The 20,251-nt window shown below is 41.3% G+C and overlaps 1 protein-coding gene across 1 annotated transcript in view; it reads left to right on the forward strand.

Moving 5' to 3' along the window:
• Window positions 1-18,652, forward strand: part of atrnl1a (attractin-like 1a) — a gene marked incomplete at its 5' end in the record, with an annotated part of 358,740 nt that extends 340,088 nt beyond the window's left edge. The window contains 1 exon segment of the mRNA XM_053333595.1: window positions 18,531-18,652. Coding sequence (XP_053189570.1) covers window positions 18,531-18,652 — 122 coding nt within the window.
• Window positions 18,653-20,251: the final 1,599 nt, after the last annotated feature.

The following is a 20,251-nucleotide window of genomic DNA, read 5'->3' on the forward strand; positions in this document are numbered from 1 at the left end:
CTGCCTTCCTTCCTCCCTGTCTTCTTTTCCAACCTCTTTTCTTTCTTCCATCCTCACTTTTATTTTTTCCTTCCTTCCTTCTCCTTTTCTGTCCTTCCCACCTTCATCTTTCCTTCCTGTCCTCTTTTCTTTCTTCCTTCCACTTGTCCTTCCTTCCGTCTCCTTTTCTTTCCTTCCTTCCTTCCATCTTTCCTTCCTGTCTTCTTTTCCAACCTCTATCCTTTCTTTCTTCCACCTGTCCTTCCTTCCTTCCTCCCTCCCTTTCATCTTTCCTTCCTATCTTCTTTTCCAACCTCTTTTCTTCCTTCCTTCCTCACTTTTATTCTTTCCTTCCTTCCACATGTCCTTCCATCCTTTTCCTTTTCTTTCCTTCCCACCTTCCTTCCATTTGTCCTTCCTCCCTTTCTGTTTTCCTTCCTTCCTTCATTCCTTTTGTCCTCCCTTCCTCCCTTCCTTCCTTCCATCTTTTTAATGGTCCGGCCCACATAAGATCAAATTGGGCAGTTTGTGGCCCTTCAATGAAAATGAGTTTGACACCTCTGTCTTAAAGTGTCAAATGTTTCATTTTTCTGTGAGGAAGAAAGAAATGGAGGCAACCAACAGCTCTGGAGGAGAAACTGTTTCTCAGTCTGTTGGTTTTAGTAGCAAACACTGATGCTACTGGGCAAGTGTAGATTTTAGCATTTAACCCTCCTGTTCAAGGAAGGTCAAGGAAGGACAGAAGGAGGAAAAGAAGAAGGAAGTAAAGAGAGAAGGAAGGACAGGAGGAAAAGAGGAAGGAAGTAAGGAGAGAAGAAAAGGAGTTAGGAGGAAGGAAGGAAGGAAGGAAGGAAGGTAGGTAGGTAGGAAAGGAGTAAGGACGAAAAGAGGAAGGAATGTAGGCGAGAAGGAGGGAACGGAGTAAGGAGGGAGGACGGAAGGAAAGAAGGAAGGACAGTAGGAAGGAAAGAAAGGAGTAAGGAGGGAGGGAAGGAAGGAAGGAAGGACAGTAGGAAGGAAAGAAAGAGTGGAGGAGGGGAAGAAGGAAGAAAAAATTAAAGAAAGAGGGAGGGAGGAAGGAAGGAAGGAAGGAAGGAAGGAAGGAAGGAACAGTCAAAAGAGATGGGGTCAATTTGACCCGGGAGGACAACACAAGGGTTAATGACACTTATCCAGGTCTAGCTACTATATAAATGTCATTAAATTCATGCACCTGAATATAATAATTCAATCAATTTTGACCAGTATGACGGTGAGATAGGCGTTAAATTGCATTTTATGTGATATCAAAAGGAGGCTTAAACTATTTTTGGTCATAACTGGAGAAACCAAAGACATGCCTTTTAGTTTTTTGTGTATAAATCAATATAATAGCAGCAGTGGTGCGATATGTGCCACTGCAGGTAGATATGCTGCATTGTGTCAGAGAGGAAGTCATTGCTTTATTTGAAACATTTATCATACCCGTGTATCTATCGGTACATGTGACACCGCCGCTGTGCTCTGACGTTTGTTCTGCTATCCATCATCATCAGTCCTGCTGCCTGGCGGAGCGTCTGTAGGCTGACTGGCCGAGCGTCTGTAGGCTTTCACACATGTTTGTTTTGCTTTGCGTCCCTCTTTCAGAAGTGAAGTTTAGATGGAGCTCCAGATTGACAGACAGACTTTGTGTTTGGTTCAGTCTTTGGGTCAGAGCAACGAGGTCAGATATCAGGAAGGAGCTCAGAGTTAGAACCGCTGCTCCTTCACGTTGAAAGGAGCCAATTGAATGTCTGAATGCCTCCCGTAAGAGGTTTTCCAGGTGTGTTCAATCGGGAGTTGATCCCAGGGCAGAACCAGATCGTGATGGAGGGATTTCATCTCAGGGTAAAACCTGGCAAAGAGATGAGATTCCCCAGAAAGGAGCAGGAGGAGACCTTAGCCTGCTGCCATGGTGACCTGGTGCAGGGGCCACATGCATCAACAACATTTATAAGACCATTTTCATGAGTGAGATGTGATGAGGTGGAGATTAATCTTTTTTTGCATTTACATAGAGATCTGTAAAATGCTAATCAAAGCCACATTTATTAAGTTAACATTGATTAGTCACTTTTTTATGATTCATTTTGATCATTTCTTTAATTTACATACGAGTCAACATATTTTCCCTGGGCCATAAAAACTGTAAACAAACAATAATCCTCTGCTTCTATGTATTATTTTATTTATTATATGTATTTAAGTGCAATACTCTCCACATTACACTATCATAGCTGCATCTTTTTACTTTTTTTTAATAGCCTACTATCTCAACTTTTTTAGCTTCATGTGCTTCTTGTTTTTATTCGATTTTCATGTTTTTATTGTCTTTAAAGCACAAATGGAGTTGAAACTTTATCTTTATCTTTAGTTGTGTCATACCTTGGAAAGTTTAGATTTGAGCGCTACAAACTATTGATTAATTACATTTCTGAGATTTCTCACTGCTGATGATGGTCATAGGTAATGAATTAATGACATGAACAGTAAGATAAATAAAGAGCTGCACAGTTGTGTGTAATTACAGCTGTTTTGGCTGTAACTAAATAACTAAACACCAAGCACTAAATATGTTCCTGTTTGTTTCACTGACAGATGTACAGACTGGTAGAGCAGGTGGTAAACTGATATGAACAGCTGGTTAAGGGCGTGTCTTCATCCTTATTTTTCCCATTTATAGCTCATAGTGGAAATGGAAATGATGATCAAGCACACGAAGAAAAGAAAGCTGATGATAGATGTCGTTAAATATGAAGCCTATTTGGTTGAGAGGAGTGTATTCTCATTTTTAGAAGTTCAGATTTTCAACTTTAGGGTGCAAGTTGTGGATTTTGCAGCACAGGTCACACTTTACGACACAGCCCAGCGCCTCAACCTCAATGTGTCTAATCAACAGTTTATATTAAAGAACAGAGGCTATTTTTACTGGAGACACTTTTGGAAATAGCATACGACGGCAAGCACTTCTTTTTTTATTTTTACCATTTTTGTATTAGCTAAGCTCTGAGTCTCAAAGTCAGCTTTCTTCTCTCTCTCTCTCTCTCTCTCTCTGTGTGTCTCTCTCTCTCTCTCTCTCTCTCTCTGTGTGTCTCTCTCTCTCTCTCTCTCTGTCTCTGTGTGTCTCTCTCTCTCTCTCTCTGTGTGTCTCTCTCCCTCTCTCTCTCTCTCTCTCTCTGTGTGTCTCTCTCTCTCTCTCTCTCTCTCTCTCTCTCTGTGTCTCTCCACAGGGCTAGTCTTTGTGATGAGATTACAAGCTGCAGCAGTAGAAGAGGTCTCTAAGCTGGTGTATGGCTTTTTGCTTCTACTCTGATCTGAGTCAGAAACACACTCACATAAAAAAAAATAAAAAAAACATTCACAGGAGCACAGGGGGCCACTTTATTTGAAGCCCAAATCAAACCCTGCAATAAAAATACAACTTTCTTTCCTTGTTTTCTCGCACAACAATTCAACCAGGAGCTCTGAAAGTGACAGCGAGCTCAGCCGACTTACTGCCGTTAGACTGGCTGACAGCCGTTGTCGTCCAAAATTGCGGTGGACGACGACTCGCACATGGTGCCCGCCTCCGCCTCCGTCAGCGCCTCCGCCTCGCCACAGCAGGAGCAGCTTGACCACTGAGTGACTGTTTGACTGATTCAAAGTCACAGTGGCCTGACATGACGGACAGAGACGGAGAGAAAGACTGACAGCCAGGACAGGACAGGTGACAGAGCGAGGAATGGATGGAAAGTTTAAAAAAGGAGAAGGGGAATAGAGATCTTATTTTTGGCTCTAGTCACTACTTTTTTTCCTCCATCCGTGCAGCCCCTCTCTCTATTTCAACATCATATTTCTCTCTCTTGTCAAGTTTTACGTCCTAATGCTTTCCCTCCTGCAGCTGCACTTGTTTCATTCATTTCATTTTTATTGTTTCATATGAAATGAGACTCAATCAGCACGGTATTAATGGATTTACCAGGCTGCACTTATTCTCAGTTCGGTGCAACGGTGTCGCTGAGGAGGAGAAGAAGAGAGGGAGACTCTAGGCTATATGTTCCTCTCTCTCTCTCTCTCTCTCTCTCTCTCTCTCTCTCTCTCTCTCTCTCTCTCTCGAGCTTAGATAGTGGGTCAATAGAGATTGAGGCGCAGCAGTATTCACAGCCGCCTTTTCCTGCGCTAATCTGCCTATTCAGCAGCAGAGATAGACCCAAGAATATCAGAGAGAGAGAGAGAGAGAGAGAGAGAGAGAGAGAGAGAGAGAGAGAGAGAGAGAGAGGAAAAAAAATACAGGTACAGTAAGATGTTGAAAGTCTTTTGTGGGTAAAAATAGAAAGAGTAGCACGAGAGAAAGGAGGTATTAAAAAGCTGAGAGGCCTTAAAATGAAATGAAACATCGAGGATAGAAAAGGTAGAGTGTTACAGATGAATCAGGAGACAAAGCAGAAATGAACAAAAGACGAGTGATGGAGGGAGTTGTTAAACGAGTGCAGTTGGTAGTGAGAGTCAGTAGCGATGCCCTCTTCACCCACCGAACTAGATTAGCATATCGTAGCAGTGAAGCAGAAGACGATAAGTCGTGTGGTTACGCTTTGATAAATCCTCTCCTGGTTTGCTATAAACTAGCTTGAGGAGGAGAAGTGGAAAAATCTATAATCCCTCCATCTCTTCTTTTCCCTTTCCTTTCCTTCCTACATCTCTCTATTTTATCAGTTTGTTAGATTTCTATTCTCAAATCTCCTGCTGCTGCTTCTTCTTAGTTTCCATTAAAATGCACAAATTCCCTTCAAATGAAACAAGATCTGTCTCCTTTACCTGTTCTAGCCTTTCTTCTCTTCTTTCTCTCTCCTTCCTTCCTTCCTTCCTTCTCTCCTTCCTCTCTCTCCAGTCCTGACAAAGCATCTTGAGCCTTTTTTATTTTCTTGCTGTATCATTCTCACTTTGGCCCTCTTCCCTAAAGGAGAAGGAAAAGTCACTTTTAATATCGCCTGAAAGGAAATTGATTTTGGTCATTTGCATGAGAGAAACATAGAGGCATGATGTCATTATGATGTCATTATGACACAGTGATATGAGACAACACTCAAAATGAAATATGCTAATTAATTAATGAATCAGTCTAACTTATGCTTGGTTGGTCAGTTAGTCCATAAACTAGAAAGGTACGTTGGTTTTGTGTCATTCTAGGATACTGTCTGGGAAAGAGCAGCACTTTCCAAAAACTACTTGGCAGCTGATTGGCTGAACCATCTGCTCGTCAGTGTCTATCAGTCTTAGCTTGTGAGGCAGCTGGATTTGTTGAACTTGAATAACCTGAAACCTGACTAGATGGATTTTAGCATGATCTCTTGAATCCAGCTGCCTCACAAACCTATTTGAGACATTTTTAAGTGTAAAATTTGATTAAAATGTGGAATCACTAAAGCAAGAATATGAATATTTACACACATCTGAACTTTTTCATTTGTTTTCAGTCTCACTGAGAGAAAAATGAAGAAACTGATCAATGTTGTTTCATCAGTATAGTAATAAATCCAAGATGTTTTAGACTGGACACAGAGATCACACGTACAAATTAGTAGTGTTTGGGAGTAACTAATTACTTGTAATGGTTTTAACTAACTTAATTACACAAAAATATAAGTGTAATCTGTTACAGTTACTGAGAAAAAAAATGATTACAAAGGAGGTTACATCTGAAGTCAGACCTTTAAGATTTTACTCAGGAGGGTTTATTTCCTCATTATTTAATACAACCCCAATTCCAATGAAGTTGGGACGTTGTGTAAAACATAAATAACAACAGAGTACAATGATTTGCAAATCCTTTTCAACCTATATTCAGTTGAATACACTACGAAGACAAGATATTTAATGTTCGAACTGATAAACTGTGTTGTTTTTTTTCAAATATTCACTCATTTTGAATTTGATGCCTGCAACATGTTCCAAAAAAGCTGGGACAGGGGCAACAAAAGACTGGGAAAGTTGAGGAATGCTCAAAAAACACCTGTTTGGAACATTCCACAGGTAAACAGGTCAATTGGAAACAGGTGAGTGTCATGATTGGGTATAAAAGGAGCATCCCCGAAAGGCTCAGTCATTCACAAGCAAGGATGGGGCGAGGTTCACCACTTTGTGAACAACTGTGTGAGCAAATAGCCCAACAGTTTAACAACAACAACATTTCTCAATGTACAATTGCAAGGAATTTAGAGATTTCATCATCGGTCCATAATATTATCAAAAGATTCAGAGAATCTGGAGAAATCTGTGCACGTAAGCGGCAAGGCCGAAAACCAACACTAAATGCCTGTGACCTTCGATCCCTCAGGTGGCACTGCATTAAAAACCGACATCAATGTGTAAAGGATATTACCACATGAGCTCAGGAACACTTCAGAAAACCATTGTCAGTTAACACAGTTCGTCGCTACATCTACAAGTGCAAGTTAAAACTCTACCATGCAAAGCGAAGCCATATATCAACAACACCCAGAAACGCCGCCGGCTTCTCTGGGCCCCAGCTCATCTGAGATGGACTGATGCAAAGTGGAAAAGTGTGCTGTGGTCTGACGAGTCCACATTTCAAATTGTTTTTGGAAATTATGGACGTCGTGTCCTCCAGGCCAAAGAGGAAAAGGACCATCCGGATTGTTATCAGCGCAAAGTTTCAAAAGCCAGCATCTGTGATGGTATGGGGGTGTGTTAGTGCCCATGGCATGGGTAACTTGCACATCCGTGAAGGCGCCATTAATGCTGAACGGTACATACAGGTTTTGGAGCAACATATGCTGCCATCCAAGCAACGTCTTTTTCAGAGACGTCCCTTATTTCAGCAAGACAATGCCAAGCCACATTCTGCACGTGTTACAACAGCGTGGCTTCGTAGTAAAAGAGTGCGGGTACTAGACTGGCCTGCCTGCAGTCCAGACCTGTCTCCCATTGAAAATGTGTGGCGCATTATGAAGCGCAAAATAAGACAACGGAGACCCCGAACTGTTGAGCAACTGAAGTTGTACATCAAGCAAGAATGGGAAAGAATTCCACCTACAAAGCTTCAACAATTAGTGTCCTCAGTTCCCAAACGCTTATTGAGTGTTGTTAAAAGGAAAGGTGATGTAACACAGTGGTAAACATGCCCCTGCCCCAGCTTTTTTGGAATGTGTTGCAGGCATCAAATTCAAAGTGAGTGAATATTTGCAAAAAAACAATAAAGTTTATCAATTTGAACATTAAATATCTTGTCGTTGTAATGTATTCAATTGAATATAGGTTGAAAAGGATTTGAAAATCATTGTATTCTGTTTTTATTTATGTTTTACACAATGTCTCAACTTCATTGGAATTGGGGTTGTATTTAACATGTTACTGAATACATATATTGATGTTTTTAATTCTTTAAAATCAATATATTTGTTTATATTTAGTAAATAAATCATGATGTGGGCTTGTTTGGGGGCAGCTATGGCTCAGGAGGTAGAATGCTCGTCCACCAATCGGAATATTAGCTGTTCAATTGCCATCCTTAACCCCAAATTTCTCCCGTTGCCATGCCAACAGTGTGTGAATGTGTATGAATGGTTAATTTCCTCCTGATGGGCAGGTTGGCACCCTGCGTGGAAGCCCCCTACTATCAGAGTATGAATGTGTGTTTGAGATGTAATGTAAAAGTGGTCATAATGACTAGAAAAGTGTTATATAAGTACAGTCCATTTACCATTAGGAGCACACATGGACTTAAATGGAGTCACAGTACCAATTAAACTCACTTTATTCATCAGATATCTTTATTTTATATTCCAAAATCTACATGAACTAATGAATACATTTTACAATGAGAGATAAATGTTGCTTTATAAGAAATGATCTCCCTTATAAATCATGTCAGTATCCATGACAACACAGCTGAACTTAGATTTTGGTGCTTAATGGGAACATTTACCCTAACAGCTGATCTTAGGAAGGAAGGAAGGAAGGAAGGAAAGAAGGAAGGAAGGGAGGAAGGAAGGAAGGAAGGAAGGAAGGTGGAACAGATGAAAACATTGGTTAGAAAATTAAAAAAGTCATCAAATGTAATAAGTTACATTACTTTGATGAAGTCATTGAAATAGTTACATTACTTATTACATTTTTGAGTAACTAGTAATCTGTAATCTATTACATTTCCATAGTAACCTTCCCAACCCTGCAAATTAAAAACACCATAACATTCTTCTAGTTTTCATTAAGGCTAAGCTAGGCTAGCAGTTTCCCCCCGTTTCCAGTGTTTATGCTAAGCTAGGCTAGCAGTTTCCCCCCGTTCCCAGTGTTTATGCTAAGCTAGGCTAGCAGTTTCCCCCCATTTCCAGTGTTTGTGCTAAGCTAGGCTAGCAGTTTCCCCCGTTCCGTGTTTATGCTAAGCTAGGCTAGCAGTTTCCCCCTGTTTCCAGTGTTTGTGCTAAGCTAGGCTAGCAGTTTCCCCTGTTTCCAGTGTTTGTGCTAAGCTAGGCTAGCAGTTTCCCCCTGTTTCCAGTGTGTATGCTAAACTAGGCTAAACATGTCCTCAACATTTGAAACTATATAAGATTGATCTGAATATCAACTGACTTTGATTTTCATGGCATTCAATCATATTTCAGACGATGGCTTTGAGTTATTTTTAAGTCAAACCTTCTCCTCTCCTCTCACTCAGACTGTTGCCACTGGCCTTGTAAGCATTGCTGTCGCACTACTACCCCCCCCCCCCCCCACCCCTCTTTCTGTCTCTGTCTCAACCGTCTCCGTCCCACTGTGTCCCTCTGGGTGTCTGACTGGACAGCTGCTTGACAGGAATCGGAGGGCAGAGCTCGGAAACTGGGCTCTATTGACCCAGAATGGATCCCCGATACTTTGATCCTCTCTAGTCTTTGAAACCATCCTCCCCACTGCGACGGACTCCTATATCAACCCCCTCCCCACCCCCTCCTCCCCCTCCCCCACTCCCCAAACTCCTTCATCTGTCTGCTTGTTGACTTATTGTGGTATTTACAGTCAGGGAACTCATCTATTTATTATATGGACATGATGGTTTGATCATTTTAAGTCACTGTTCTTACCTTACTGTTGTTGTTTTGGCTTTGCTATTAAAATGATTGACGGGACAATTTTAAACATATATATATATAAATAAGGATTAAGTGAGACTCAAGGTCTTACTGACTTTGCAAACTGGATCAGATAAATAAATAAAAACAGGAAAGAAATGTTAAGAAAAAGGTCAATACCCTGATGTGGATCTTTATACTTTATTTTAGATGATATAGCTACATAAATCAAGACTTTTTCAATGTTTTAGGAATATCCAGCTTCCTTTCTTTTACTCTTGTTTAGTAGGACTCAAGGTCTTACTGACTTTGGATCTCTATATGTGTTTATTTTAAATGATATCGCCACATAAATCAAGACTTTCTAAACATTTTTTAACTTCCTGGGAATCTCTGGCTTCTTTTTTTTTTAAGCCTTGTTTGCTCAGATTTATTTTATAGCTGTTTAAATATGAATTTCAAGTTTTAAAGATGTTATTTCACCCTGCATTCAATTTTAAACCCTTATATAAGGATTAAGTAAGACTCAAGGGCTCACTGAAAGGTAAAGGCAAGGTGAAGACCCTGATGTGAACCTTTTATACTTCCTCCACTTGATACTAATCAATACTTTTAAAACTTTTTCTACCACTACAAAGCATGTTCTTCGACTTTCTGGGAGTCTCCAGCTTCCTTTTTCTTTACCCTTGTTTGCTCGGATATATTTTACAGATATTTAAATATGAATTTGAGGTAATTTAAGGATGTTTCTTTTGAACAAGCACAACTAAAAAAAGGCTCCACCAAACACTGCCATGTACTATTAATGAAAGGCATCCTAGTTAGTCAGGATCAAACCTGAAATCTAACATCTGTACATCAAAGCAAGTCGTAGTTTTTCTGGTCTCTTACAACTTTGAATCAGATCAGTGCCTCGCAATGATGCAAAAATATTTGAATGTCAAAGCGTTATTGTTTGACTGGCTTTGATTTCCTTTCGTTTGTCCTCCTTTTCTGTTTGCTATTATACTGGATCCTGATCAGCAAACCTGGCTTTTGATGTACAGACCAGGCGGGGAGTTCAGGTCCTCTGAAATGAGGCCAACGCGGAAGTAACTTAGAGCTGCATTCTATCAAAAGGCCACCAGGGGGCGACCGTCTCTATACAAGTCAATGGAGAATTCACCAACTTCTCACTTGATTTCTAACCTCAGTAAACGTTTTCAAAATGTGTTTATGGTCTCAATCGCTAGTTTAAAGCCTTCTTCAATGCAGTATGATGTTCATTTGGGACATTTTGGCCTCCCTGATTTTATATGTGACGATAAAGCAGGCTATGCATTAGGGCGTGGCTACGTCCTGATTGACAGGTTGATTGACCAATGTCCTCGAGATACAGCCCTCGCAACCATAGCAACCTCCCCGCTCTGCCCATGGCTCCGCCTCATGCCCATATAAGTAGAATCCGTGTTTTTATTTTTCCCAGCATGCACCTGAAATCTTCAAGATGGCGCTGCCTAGATTCGAAACTATTGGCTTCCGAGCAGCAGTCCACAAACCAATGGGTGACGTCACAGATGTTACATCCATTTCTGTTATACAGTCTATGGTACAGAGAGATAGAAAGAGAGGAAAGGAAAGGAGAGGAGAGGAGAAGTTAGTGACTGACGTTAGCGAACTGGCTCCTCCTGCACAGATGTTTTCAAAGCTCCCAGTCCCAGTTTTCCACATCAGACCTGTGCCGATGTTCGTTTCCTAGGGAATTTTTGTCTCTTGCTAATGAAACCATTAGTCTATCAGGGTTGAGGAGGAAGGGGGGGGGTTAATGATGCATCAACTCACCTGACAAAACAATCACATTAACGCGCCCGGTCGCCACAGCTGCAAATGAGCACTTGCACTCACCTGCAGCATAATTTGATTACTTTTGACCAATTTAATTTTGCAAATGGAGATGTGTGCGTTCACCCGGGAAAAAACCAACACAATTATGACGGCAATTTGTCAAGAGGTGAAAGCTATTTTTGATGGAAGAATATTCAGATGTCACGCTGGAAATTAACGAGTATCTTTCTTTACTTTTTCAGTCTTGTGTCATCTTTTCATTAGATGTTGTTGAGGTGTGTGTGTGTGTGTGTGTGTGTGTGTGTGTGTGTGTGTGTGTGTGTGTGTGTGTGTGTAAATGATTAAGGCTTTAAACTGGGTTGAGACAGATGGATTATTAGTTTGTAGAGATGTGACATTCCTGCTGCCTTTGTCATGGTCTCCTGTCCTCCATAATCAAATTTCCGACAGCTGTCTGTCACATCAGAGCAGATTAAATTAATGTCTGAAAAGTGAGACGTCTTTTCCTTCCCTCATCTGTTCCTTGTCTTTTTAGATTTTCTCTCACTTTGTAATCTGTCAATCATTTACTAAACTTCATCTTTTTTTTCTCATTAAGAGGGTTTAAGTTGCCTCTATTTTGCAAAGTTTTATGATATATATTTATAGAAGTTTAGATGCTGACAAATCCAACTTTTAATCTTTAATCACAAACTGACAACTAAAACTTATCATAAGACAGTTTCCCTCTTTAATAAATGAACATAAGGGAAGTGTTTTACTAAATGGCCTTTTTATTTATTTATTTAGACTTAAACAAGAAACAAGCAAACTTTTGACCAAACACACAAAAAATTTAATTTTAACCCTCCTGTTGTCCTCGAGTCAAGGAAGGAAGGAAGAAGGAAGGGAGGGAGGAAGAAAGGATGGAAAGGAGGAAGGAAGGAAGGGAGGACAGAAGGAAGGAAGAAAGGGGGATGGAAGAAGGGAAGGGAAGGGAGGAAGGAAGGATGGAGGAAAGGAGGAAGGAAAGGAAGGAGGAAGGAAAGGAAGGAAGGACGGAGGAAGTAAGGTGGGAGGGAGGGAGGAAAGAAGGAAGGAAGAAGGGGATGGAGGAAGGAAAGGAAGGAAGGAAGGTGGGAGGGAGGGAGGAACGAAAGAAGGAGGGAGGGAGAAAGGAAAGAAGGGAGGAAGAAGGAAGGAAAGAAGGGAGGAAGAAGGAAGGAAAGAAAGAAGTAAGGACAGAAGGAAGGAAGAAAGGGGGATGGAGGAAGGAAAGAAGGAAGGAAGGACAGAGGAAAGAAGGAAGGGAGGAAGGAAAGGAAGGAAGGACGGAGGAAAGAAGGAACGAAAGAAGGAAGGAGGGAGGGAGGAAAGAAGGAACGAAAGAAGGAAGGAAGAAGGGAGGAAGGAAGGAAGGAGGGAGGGAGGAAAGAAGGAGCAAACCCCCAGAAGAGAGAGAAGCCTCCAGTAGACCAGGTGCTGGGAGAGACATGTCATAAATCTCTCTGTTTATTTATTACACTGAAGAAAGAAAGCGTTGGTGCCCAAACATCTGTCTTTGTGTTCAGCCGAGTAATTTAATACAAAACAGACATTTCTGAGACGGCTTTCAGTGTGGAAGCTAAACCCCTAACCCTTTTATTGTTTCCTATGAACAGCACACCTGAAATATAATATTTGTTCATAAGGTCTTTAAGCTTCCTGTCGTCCTCCCGGGTCAAATTGACCCCATCTATTTTGACTGTTCCTTCCTTCCTTCCTCCCTTCCTCCCTTCCATCTGTCCTTCCTCCTTCTCTTTCTTTCCTTCCTTCCTTTCCTCCTTCCTCTTTTCCTTTCTCCCTCCTACCTACCTTCCTTCCTTCCTTCTTTCCTCTGTCTTTCCTTCCTTCTTTCCTCTGTCTTTCCTTCCTTCTTTCCTCTGTCTTTCGTTCCTTTCTCCCTCCCATCTTCCTCCCTCCTTTCCTTCCTTCCTTCCTTCCTTCTGTCCTTCCTCCTTCTCTTTCTTTCCTTCCTTCCTCCCTTCCTTCCTTCTATCCATCTGTCCTTCCTCCTTCTCTCTTTCTTTCCTTCCTCTCTCTTTCCTCCCTTCCTTCCTTCCTTCCTTTCCTCCTTCCCCTCTACCTTCCTCTCTTCCTTCTTTCCTCTGTCCTCCTTCCTCTTTTCCTTTCTCCCTCCTACCTACCTTCCTTCCTTCTTTCCTCTGTCTTTCCTTCCTTTCTCCCTCCCTCCTTTCCTTCCTTCCTTCCTTCTGTCCTTCCTCCTTCTCTTTTTTTCCTTCCTTCCTTCCTTCCATCCATCTGTCCTTCCTCATTCTTTCTTTTCTTCCTCTCTCTTTCCTCCCTTCCTTTCTTTCCTCCTTCCTTCCTTCCTTCCTTTACTCCCTCCCCTCTACCTTCCTCTCTTCCTTCTTTCCTCTGTCCTTCTTCCTCTTTTCCTTTCTCCCTCCTACCTACCCTCCTTCCTTCCTTCTTTCCTCTGTCTTTCCTTCCTTTCTCCCTCCCTTCTTCCTCCCTCCTTTCCTTCTTTCCTTCCTTCTGTCCTTCCTCCTTCTCTTTTTTCCTTCCTTCCTTCCTTCCATCCATCTGTCCTTCCTCATTCTCTCTTTCTTTCCTTCCTCTCTCTTTCCTCCCTTCCTTCCTTCCTTCCTTTCCTCCCTCCCCTCTACCTTCCTCTCTTCCTTCTTTCCTCTGTCCTTCTTCCTCTTTTCCTTTCTCCCTCCTACCTACATTCCTTCCTTCATTCTTTCCTCTGTCTTTCCTTCCTTTCTCCCTCCCTTCTTCCTCCCTTCCTTCCTTCCTTGACTCGAGGACTACAGGAGGGTTAAATGTAAACTGCTCAATTTGCTAAATATCAAATTACCTCAGAGACAAAAAAGGATGTGTTCAAGTTATTCATACGTTTATTTTCACATTTTAACCCTTTAAATTTAAACTAAACCACATGGACACAAAAAAATGTACCTTTATCAAATGCCCGAATAGTGAAAATGACTGTTATTAGAGCCCAAGGTGACATCTTCAAACTGTGTGATCAACAGTCCATAATTCAAAGAGATTCAGTTTCACATTTCAGAAGCTACAACCAGATAATATATTTGGTATTTCCCCTTTCAATGATCTCTTGGACTAAACATTACAGCTCTAGCATTGACTGAAAGAGGCAACTACAAACTTTAGAGGTGTTTTTTTTTTTTACTCCTAGACCTGGAAACAAGCAAAACCAACATTTGGAGTAAAGCACCAATTAACTATAACGAGCACCATAAAGCCAAATCTGGGGTTGTGTTTTGTGGTAGCCAAAGTAAACACACCTATAAAACATTGCCAAAGAGAAACACACAGCCATAATGAACCATATTCCAACAGACCAGGTGCTGCTCGCCCAATCACCATCCCTCCTGCATCTTCCATCTTTTTCTCTTTTCTTTTTTTTTTTTTTGGATTAAGACAGCAAATAACCTGCTCGCTGCTATGTTTGTTTGCTGTGTGTGAACTTTACACATCATGTATGTGTACAGGTGCATCCACACTGCTATTTACACACACACACACACACACACATACACCTGCACAGTCACGTAGGTTACACACACACACACTGAGCGACTGTGTAATCAGCTTTCCTCTCTCTCTCTCCTCCCACCAAAAAAAAAAAAAAAAATCCCAAGAATCACTTGAGTGTGAAATGCTGAAAACATCCTGCATCCAAATCATATCAAGAGCAAAGCAGATTCCCCTTCACTGTTTGCCTGTTTTGTTTATTTGGCTCCTGCATAGCGGCAGATTGAGCTCCAGTCGTAATGACCGTGCATTGTCAGGGACGGCGGTTGTCTGGGAGGGGAGAGAGAAAAGGCAGGACGAGAACGAGAGCTTGCCATGACTCCTAAATCCACATTAACAACAGTAGCGACTTGCCAAGGTAACACAATGCTGCGAGGCATCTGATGCCTTGGTGCATCCGGCCTGCTCTCTGTGTGTGTAAGCCCTGCTGCTGCTGCTGCGGAGAGGGCGAGTCGCACATCAGATACAGAGGTTGGTTTAGAGAGAGAGAGAGAGAGAGAGAGAGAGAGAGAGAGAGGTATGACATCCTGCTGCTGGCCGGTGAGAGAAAGAGAAGAAAGAGACAGGATGGAGGGGAGATACGCTTCAGTGACTTCAGCTTTAGCCCCCTCGTCTCCCCGCTGAAGCCAGACAATGCTGGCCGGAGAGGTGTTGATAAAATGTTGTCTGGATGTTGTGATGAGGTATCTGCCGGTGGAAGGATGCGTCTCCTCCTGTCACACGCCAGCTGAGGCTTTTCAACTTGCTTTTACTTTACTCAACATTCTCACTTCATCCTCCTCTCTGCAGCCAGCCGCTCCCTTTCTGAGGCTCTAAACAGCACACTAATGTATTTATGTTGCACTTTTTAAACTCCCCTGACCCATGAAGACCACAGATGCTTTAAATATTAATACAACACCCGTTATATATAATGAAAGTAGTGATGATTAATTTTACTTGCAAACAATGTAGTGTGTGGAATCATCCAAGTGATTTTCAGGCAATTAGACAAAAAGAAAATCAACATTTCTGGGGTTAAAACATGTTTTTACACACACAGAGGAATAAATAAAGACTCCAGAAATACATTAAATGTAATTTCACTGATGGTTCAGTTGGTATAAATATAAAAGAAGACCTTTTGTAAGTCACTTCTCTATCTTACGTCTATGAGGAGGTCTCATTTTAATCAGAGGTGAGCTGATACAGACATTTGGCCATCAGTCAATACAATAAATATGATGCTATTAAGGGGGGGGGGGGGGCACTCTATTTAGGTATGCATTTATGTTATATTGTAATTGGTTGTGTTTATTTTAACATGGACCCCAGGAAGAGTAGCTGTTGCCTGGGTAACAGCTAATGGGAATCCAAAGAAACTAAACTATTGCTGAAATAGAAAAAGAAAGGAGACCCAAAACAGAGCCTTGAGGAACTCCGCTTTGTACATAATTGTTAAAAAGTTTTACAAATGCGTTCTTGAACTACTATATATTTGATTTTCTACAGTAAGTTTAGCCTAAAGTTTAGCATTAGTGTGCTTTTATGTTATTGTATGTATGTTGCAGCAGGTTTGGTGATGTTTAACTTTCCCGATTGACTTGATTCTTCTCACCGTTGTTTCAAAATGTATTAATATTTTCTTCTTTTTATGCATAACAGAGCTATATATTACTAAAACATGTTAATAGAAAAAAGGGGGGCCTACAATAGAACCTTGTGGAACTCCTATAATTTAGAAAACATGCTGAAAACTACAGAAAAATAAATGTAAAGACTGTATTTAAATGGAGTAATATAGATTTTATAGTCAACAGGAAGTGATTGATTAATCTTAATGAAGCCATATCAGCTTTAATCTAGTTATACATATGTTGTAGCAGGTTTGGTGATGTTTAACTTTTGCCCCTTAAAAATTATAAAGGTGAAAAGTTGTTGGAACTATCATTACAAAAAGATATTAATATTTTCTTCTGCACATACACAATAGAGTTATATCTTGCCAATACAAAGCATGTTAATAGAAATATAAATGAAAGAAGGGCCCATGATAAACCTAATTTAGAAACATGCTGAAAACTACAGACAAATACATGTTAAGATTATATTTAATGAATAATCTAATGTATAGTCAACAGGTTATTCTTAATGAAGAGATATCAGCTTAATTAGTTGCTATGGCATCATTTAAACCAGTGGTGTCAAACATGCGGTCCGTGGGGCAGAACCGGCCCGCTGAAAGGTCCAATCCGGCCCTTCTTCCTCTTTTACTTCCTTCCTACCTTTCTTTCTTCCTTCCTTCCATCTGTCTTTCCTTCCTTGCTTCATTCCTTCCTTCCTTCCTTCCGATCTTCCTTCCTGTATTCTCTTCCTTCTCCTCCTTCTTTTCCTTCTGTCCTTCCTTCCTTTTAATGGTCCGGCCCACATGAGATCAAATTGGTCTGTATGTGGCCCTTGAATGAAAATTAGTTTGACACTTCTGATTTAAACTCACCACACCTGTAATATAATCAGGCCCGTCGCAACAGGACAGGCAAACCAAGCAATTGCCTGGGGCCCCGAGCTGGCCGGGGGCCCCCAGACAACGACTGGTTTTGAATTGAATGCAACGACAAACTGTGTGCGCGTCCCTTTAATGCTGTGATGGTCAATGCAGGAAAGTGCAGCGACACTGTTATCGGAATCCCCCTCAAGGGGGCCCCCCACACTGTACTGTGTATGGTTTGTTATTTGTGTTATTACGTTACGTGTTGGACTGAATACATGTTGACATATTGAGGAAAATATTCCGGTTTTATGGAAACGGATTTCATATTTCACAAGAATGGATACTTGGCGAGCTGTACAGAAAGTCCTGAGTCATAAGATGATCGTTGTGGATAAAGGGAAGACTTTGAAGGTATGTAGCATTATAGCTGTTCTTACTTTAGCTGAGTGGCTAGCCGAGCTAATCGCTAATACTATTACGGCTGTGAGCAACCATATAAGTCGTGAGTGGTCTTGAATGAATCAGGACAATCTAAGGTTTCTAACAATGCACGGCATGAATATATATGTTTAAGGGTTGCTGTTTAAAACATTCAGAAGAACTTGTGGCTACCTACTAACATCCGCCCCGTCCCGTAAGAGGAACAGCGTGCATTAAGAGGATAAACTGCTCTTCATTCATAGGAACATACACTCTGCCTTTTCACTCTAGAATACGGTGTGTAATGTGTGTCTATGTGTGTGTAGTGTGTGTGTTTAATCCAAGACATGATGTAGTCATGCATTGGAGTGGAGGAATGTTAGCATTGATGTGGCAGCCAGGCACAGAATTACGAGTTGGTTTTTTACATTGATCAGAGTCAACTGACTCACTTGCGTTGCTGCTGCCTCTACCGCTACTCGTTTTTTGTTTTCAAACGACGCATCGACGCACAGTTTTTGCGTCGACGTATTTTTTGCGTCAGCGTAATCGATTACGTCGACGCGTCGCCCCAGCCCTACTTTGAAGCTGATAAAGACATATATGAGGTCCACCATGAGCCAAGAGAGATTCACAGGAATGTCAATTGAGCGTGATGTTCGCCGGTCTTTGGACATGGAGGACATTGTGGTTGCCTTTGCTGAAGCCAAGGCTCGCAAACAGCAGATGTATATTTTGCATATTTTTTAAAGGTTAATCTCATATGTGTGTGTGTACTTTTATCTATGTTGGATTTTATATTTAATACCGAATTTGCACTTTGTTTATATGTTGATTGCAAATGTTCAAATAAAATAAGTAAACATACATACATACTGTGTGCATTAGCCTATATGCAACATTTGTAAGCAGTATTTGCACTGTTAAGAAATATTTTATTGATATAATGTGTGGTTGAACTTCAACAGTGTGTCTATGCTGTGGTTCCTGTAGGCTTTGGGCGGGCTGGACGTAGGTTTTTTTTTGCTGTGGTCCAGGTGGTGTCGACGTTGGTGGGCGGTGGTGGTGGGGGGGCCTCCAAGTTCATTTTGCTTGGGGCCCCCAAATTCCTTGAAACGGCCCTGAATATAATTATCACATATTGCAGATTTTTACATATAAATACATCCAGAACAGTATTTTCTATCTTCCTTTTTTAACTTTTAATGTCTTTTTCTCTGTGTAACCTCTAGGTATCGCTATAGCCAGCGCTCTGGTGGACACGTCACAGCAGCGAGTGATGGACTTCAAAGAAAGAGGCCTCGGTCTGAAGCACCGCAAACACACCGTGCACCACCAGGGGACCTGTGTATGAACCGGACGCCCTCCACGAGGTGCCAACATACCCATCGATTGCACTGGAGATGTTCCAATTAAGGGGAAACATTATAAACAAAACAAAAAAAGGCAAAAAATCGGAGAGTTTGGATGATGGACGGGACTGGTGATGTAAGGAATCACCCAAACTGGGGGGAAAAATGGAACTTGATCCCTTTCCTCTCTTTTGGATCGGATGGAAAACCTCTCCATCAATATGCTCTGTGTGTCCCTTGTGTGTATGTGTTGGTCCTGATGAGCCAGGAAAACAAAAAAATATACAAAAAATGGACTTTTTGCTGCAGGTTGTTGCACGAAAATGTGTTTTTTTACTACAATGAGAGCTGACAGACCCCCAACTCCCCCTTCCAACCCCCCATCCCCCTCCCTACTTCCACTCTGCGTCTCCAGGGCTCCACTTGTCTATCTGTCATGTGTTCTTGCCATATTGACAAAGACAAGCACTTATTTTACACCACTAAAAACCAAACTAAATAGCTTTGAGCTCCACTGAAAGATATTGAGCTGAAATTATCTGAGCTGAAATGAATGTCCCGACTCACAAATTCACTCAGACGCGTTGCTGGAAGGAACGACGCGGACCTTAAACCAGATCAATGCACTGTAGAGGACGTTCAGTTCAGCAGCGGAGGAGGAGGAGGAGGAGGAAGACGAGGAGGATTTTTTTTCTTCACTTGGATTTTAAAAGACTACTATTATTGCAACGTTGAAGAAATTGCATCTTGGTAATGAAGATCGTCGGTAACTGTTGAAATGATGAAATGTGTCAATTATGGAAAAAAAAAAAAATTATACATGTTTGTTTTGTTTTGTTTTTCCCTGCACCAACATTTGAAGTTTGACATTTTTGATACCTGCTCAGGTCCTTTAATGGAGAAACATTATGTGTAGCTGTGGGCCTTATACACATCTGTATATGCACTATAAGTGAAATGCTTTACCAGTACATTAGGACCCTTTGTTGGGGGATAATATTATGCAACTGATCATCCAGATGTTACCTTTTTATTCTGGGCTGTGATGTAAGGCTGCTCAATTAATCGGAATTTGATCGTGATTACGATTTAGGGGTCAAAAGATCTCAAAAACTAAGAAAATCAAGGGGAAACTCTTTTTAATAATAATAATGAGGTAGCGCACAATAACAAAGGTTTTATTTTGAAAAGCTTAGACAGGAAGCCGCTGAAGCTCCGTTAGTTTGACAGAAGCTGAAACACACGGCGAAATGTTTTAACTGTAAATAAAAGTGCAGAGTTTCCAGCCTGCGTCAGATGATGCACTTTATTTTGAAAAGTTTAGACAGGAAGCCGCTGCAGCTCTGTTAGTTTGACAGAAGCTGAAACACAAGGTGAAATGTTTTAACTGTAAATAAAAGTGCAGAGTTTCCAGCCTGCGTCAGACGATGCTGAGTTTACTGACTAATTATTAAAAACCAGGAAGTGACGTGTGAACTATTGTCATGGTAACCAGCTCAGCTCTAATATCTCTAGCACATTTTCTGCTGTGTGTTGCGTTAAGCGGCAGATAAAAGGCTGCCGCTGGGAGAGAACATTAATTAAACCGAATAGACAATAAA

Source organism: Scomber japonicus, chromosome 14 (genome assembly GCF_027409825.1).
Source record: "Scomber japonicus isolate fScoJap1 chromosome 14, fScoJap1.pri, whole genome shotgun sequence".
Taxonomy (NCBI): domain Eukaryota; kingdom Metazoa; phylum Chordata; class Actinopteri; order Scombriformes; family Scombridae; genus Scomber; species Scomber japonicus.